This window comes from Hyalella azteca, unplaced genomic scaffold, assembly GCF_000764305.2.
Source record: "Hyalella azteca isolate HAZT.00-mixed unplaced genomic scaffold, Hazt_2.0.2 contig11647, whole genome shotgun sequence".
In the NCBI taxonomy this organism is placed as follows: Eukaryota; Metazoa; Arthropoda; class Malacostraca; order Amphipoda; family Hyalellidae; genus Hyalella; species Hyalella azteca.
Window position 1 is genome coordinate 433,750 of NW_025941636.1, and position 4,981 is coordinate 438,730.

The following is a 4,981-nucleotide window of genomic DNA, read 5'->3' on the forward strand; positions in this document are numbered from 1 at the left end:
TATTTCACATTGGACTTTTGTTCATTCATTTCAGGCGATTATTTTTAACCATGGTGCTTAGGTTTTACCCTCCAACTTTGTATCTTTTTCATGGCAAGCCATTGTTTCGGAAATGTTTCCAGTACGTGGCAAATTTTGGACTACAAGGACTCTTTTTTACAAGCTGTCTGTTATCGTATCTAGAACGCCAGTGGCGCATTGATTGGTTATGGTAGGATTTGTAATTAATGTTTTCTTAGTTAATATAGTAACTCACTTCCGCCGATACACGTAAACGCCATGATTGAATTAATACACTTTCGGTAATTAAAAGTTTAATTTCATTTGAATTTGAGTGTGCCAAGATAATCCTAAAGGTGAACTAAGTAATTATGTTTCTATGATTCGACTAATATATTTTAGAACTCTGAATAAGTTACAGAATGTATTGAAATTTTGAAATTGAACACTCTGTGCACGGATGCCATGGTTCTGAGGAAGCTCCGAGTACGAAAAATTCGAGGTGAGACTAGAACGTTTCGTCGGGGTTCAAAAATTGTTGTACACTAAATGTGAGCCATAAGGTATCCAAGTATCCAGAATTCATGAACTGTGCATGACTAACAAAAATTTAACAATTTTGCTGGTGCAAGTAAATTTGCTGCCCGCGACTGCGCTCCCCGAAATACATATAGATATGAGAATTTGAACATGTTGGTGGCCCAGTGGTTAGCTACAGTTCAGAGTACTAAGATTGGAGCAGAGAGGTGCGGGTTCGATCCCAGCTCTGTGCGACAGTTTCTGGTCAGAATCGGTGAGAATTGGAGCAGTGAGTTGTGAGTTCGAGACCGCAATAAGCTGTGATCTAAGATGTTAAGAATCGGTGGCATGCCTAATAAGGCCCAATGTACGATGGAACCGCTATTATTAGTATTATGTTCGTGCTGAAACCTAACCAAGAGCCTGACCATAGAGAGTTGCCGGGAAGCATGGAGGTGTCACGACGGCAAAGGACTCATCTTGCGGCTGGTAGCAGGTGTCTGCTTCACAGCTCTCTTCTTTTTCACATTGCTGGAGGATTCGTGGCATCCATCATACTCAAGTAAATTCAACTAAACTGAATTCTCAATTAATAATTTAATGATATTCTTTTCAACACAGGGTTTCTGGCTCTGTGTTGATTAATTATCGTACTTTTCAGCTTGATAACCATATTTACAATTTACATTGATTTCTTAAATAGTTGAATCTAATAGAATAAATAGATCTTTGTTGTGTTTTTCTTCAAAAAAGCGCAATTATCCCAACATTTTTATCGATTCCTGTGTCGATTTTATCTCAATGATCTCCGCCTGACACCCAGACTACCTCATACGCTCCCTACAAGGACCTATTCCATACGACGACCCTGAGCTCGTAGCCTACATACGCCACAAGGTAATAATGATTATACTACATCAATCGTTATCAATTTTTTTGCACCGAAAATTCCATAATCCAACCCATTTCAGGAGTCCACAGGGTCTCTTCGTAATATGTTATAGTTCAAATGCAGGTTTGCCCTGAGCTCCTAAAATTAGGGAGGTCCATTTTTTATCATTGAATGTTCTCCGATATTCATGGCAAATAAACTTGATCTACGTTAATTTTTTTATTATTGACCACATCTGTATGAAGTCGCGATGCGATACTTATGAGATATGTTAAAAATCTCCCGTTAATGAATTAAAACACTTGGTAAAATTTCGAAAATGATAAGCGTTAGCGTAATCTTACTCAGATGAATTTATTTAAAACGTCATTCACGCTTCGTGCATTCAGCTGCTCATTCCACCTTCGGCTGCTCCGTACAACTTGCTTGGAAAAAGTAACACGGCTCTCATCAAGCCGGAAGCCAGTGAGAGGTTCTACAAGAACATCACCAAACATCTCTTCGGTGACATGGTGATTATGCCGAATCCTGTTAATGAGAAAACAACTGATTTTTGTCCACATAAGAAAGCCCTGTTTAAAATCTCGCTTCACATAAAACTTGGAACTCCTTACTTGACTCCCGGTGAATAATTTAAGGAAATGCATTTATGAATTAAAACTAAATGTATATATTCCAACTTAAGAATCTAATTTTATTTCTGATCTTATCCTTCACTCCCAATTCTGTTACTATTCTCTCATTAATAATAAATTTCACGGACCAGGGCATATCCCTACGGGATAAGTACCTACTCTGGATACGTGCCCGGCGTTTTGTGGTATTTATATTCATAAATACGGGGCCAGCGTATATTTCAATCAGATACCTCAGTGAAGTATATGTTAATATAAAAATGTGTTCATCTTTATTCCATACATGCTCCAGAAAGGTGGAATCTTCATTGAAGCAGGAGCCCTGGACGGGGAAAGCATGTCGAACACTCTGCGGCTGGAGACCCACCAGGGATGGTCAGGTCTCTTGGTCGAAGCAGACTCTGTTTCTTTCGAAAAACTCTTAGCGAAGAACAGAAAATCTTGGTCTCTCAACGCTTGTTTGTCTCCTTATCCATACCCCTCTCAGGTGAGCTGTTTATATTGTTATCTTCGTGTTTTGGTAGCACACAATAGATAATATTGGTAGCTTTTACATTGACTGATTTGTGTGAATGATGTGTTGCATGTTGTTCTCTCACTAAAAACACTCGTTATTCATTGGGTGCGCGTGATTTTGATGTCATAATACTCAAAGACTACAAAATAAACTTATAACTTCTAGGAAGCCTTTTGAAGTTAATTTCAGACGTAAAGGTCTAAATAGACATACGATTGTACTTCATTTGATTTATGTCTCCTGGCCGAAACAGTCCATTATAGGAAACGGCTAAGAAGGAACCCATGTTCACGAATCTCTTACCAATAATTTTTGCAATGCTTTCGAAATTGACAATAAAAAAATTTCATTTGCATGACTCAATCTCGGTATAAATTATGATCTCATGGTTACAGGAAATGCTGTCGTCGCACTCGCACTATACTGGTCCGAATGTCCTGACGGCAGGGCTCAAAGTCCGAGCAATGCACAGCCTTCTGGCCTACATGAAGCGCTCGGTGAGCTTATTCAATTTGGATCTCATGGAAAATGAGGAAGAACGTTACGTTAACTTTCGACGTTTCGTCTATTCTTCATAGAATATGAATTGATATAACCAGGCAATGGCATGAGAGAACAGAAAACTCAATTTTTGTTATTACAATTAGTCATTCAAGCTTGAGGGCCTTAATCTTCCAGCTAAAATTGTTGTTTATAGCATAAAAAAATTAAAATGGGGTATAGTAAAAAATGAATGGTGTCTATACTTTGAAAAGCATTAGTTGAGAGCAGTGACATACTGTAATTACGCCTATTTTTGGAGGGCTTCAGCCTCCCAAAGATATTCTTAAGCTGCATTATATAATTTAATGTTCATTCATTACGATTATCATTATTTTTTTGAAATGCTGATAGATTCAATATAATGAAAATAAATAATTATTCAAACAGTCATTATTAATTAGAATATGATCATAAATCTTAGGGCTCTTCCCCCCACTGCCTTATAAATATTGTGACGGCCCTGGTAAACAGTTTATATTACAAACCTATTTTGATGACAATGCCAGATTTGTTCTCAAAATAAACAGGCCGTGACGGGCTCTTGGTACAAGAAGGTTCAATGCTTGCCACTGACGTCCGTACTGACGGCGCTGAACATCACTCATGTGGACCTGTGGGTGCTTGACGTTGAGGGCGCCGAGATGGACATCCTGCGCAGTTTTGACTTCAAAAAATTTATCGTCGATGTGAGATACATTTTCAGTAATGGCTATGCCAATTATACTAGATGGTTAGATTCAAGAGTTCCAGTCAAGGACGCCTTCAAAGGCAATGCTCTCTTTCTAAAACTGAATGATCCCAAATCTTTTCAGTGTTTGTAGGAAAATTTTTTATTTAGCTCTCTTCATCATAGACAAATTTTTGTAATGCGAGATTCTGTCAGGTTATGAGGCGTTTGAAAATTAGTTTTGATTCGTGTTAATAACCTGGAAACTCGTTGTTGTTTGTTTTTACAGGTAATCTACATGGAATGGAAAGCGAGACCTGAGCACAGGACAGTGGCGAAAGAAGTAGAAGATTTCGGATATCGTTTGATCGCCAGGGAATTTGAAGACCTTGTTTTAGTAAGGAAGGGAACTGTGTACGACCCAGGAGTGTCTTATATTATTCCCGAAGTGAATGTGTCGTTGACTGCCGAGCAGCAGGAAACAGTGAAAATTTTTGCGGAGAAAGGCATGGCCGTACAATTTTAAATATTACCCTTTAAAAATTATAATCTTGCGAGAAGGATGAAGGATTCCGCACCTCAAGAAAGAACAAACTAAAATGCCTGCATCTCCTACGTGAATGCGAAACCAGGACATGTTAGGATTCTCAGACCTCCCGAAGCCTGACGGCTCTGGAGCAAAGTCCAACCAAGTTTATATATGTTTGAACACAGATAGATTGAACGAGAGCCTTGCAGAACCAGTGAGTTACAGAAACGCTTGTCGCTGACAATCTCAATAAATTAAGGTAAAATAACCGAAATCTTCATTTTCTTCTACCCTGGCTTCTAGAAACAGCTCATCTAAGGCATTGTTTGCTCTCACCTCGACTACATCCTTCTTTTTTTAAATATTGATGCAACGTGAAAACACACGGTGATTCACAGAAATATCATATTTTGTATTTCGCGCCAGGCAGCCAGATGTTGTAGAAAAAGGGCGGGGAAGTTTTGTCCCGCCTAGTCAGTTGCCACCATGCACTGGACAAGTGAGCAGCGTGCGTTTGCTTCCGAGGCGTACGTTTCAAATGGCCATTCCAGTATCATTACTCAGAGGGCATTCTGTGCTCGGCTCCGTATTCGTCCTTCAGGTAGGGTTCCTGATTGTAAATCGATTATTACGTTGGTGAACACATTTAAGGCAATTGGAAGTGTGAATGCAAGAGTGT

General features: G+C 39.0%; 1 protein-coding gene across 1 annotated transcript; it reads left to right on the forward strand.

Annotated features, from left to right (window-relative positions):
• LOC108668155 lies at positions 1-4,641 on the forward strand. The gene is made up of 8 exons (XM_018155312.2): positions 1-502; positions 953-1,081; positions 1,343-1,416; positions 1,801-1,923; positions 2,339-2,533; positions 2,959-3,060; positions 3,634-3,792; positions 4,063-4,641. Exons 1-8 carry the CDS (start codon positions 466-468, stop codon positions 4,297-4,299), a joined length of 1,056 nt encoding a protein of 351 aa, XP_018010801.1. The 5' UTR covers positions 1-465; the 3' UTR covers positions 4,300-4,641.
• Positions 4,642-4,981: the final 340 nt, after the last annotated feature.

What these genes read in the sequence shown, in the direction of transcription:
- LOC108668155 (XM_018155312.2), top strand. Translation starts at nt 466, where the DNA reads ATGGTTCTGAGGAAGCTCCGAGTACGAAAAATTCGAG. An exon ending in GTGGCATCCATCATACTCAA is followed by an intron (nt 1,082 to 1,342) that starts GTAAATTCAACT and finishes CCTGACACCCAG; the next exon opens with ACTACCTCATACGCTCCCTA. An exon ending in TGGCCTACATGAAGCGCTCG is followed by an intron (nt 3,061 to 3,633) that starts GTGAGCTTATTC and finishes CAAAATAAACAG; the next exon opens with GCCGTGACGGGCTCTTGGTA.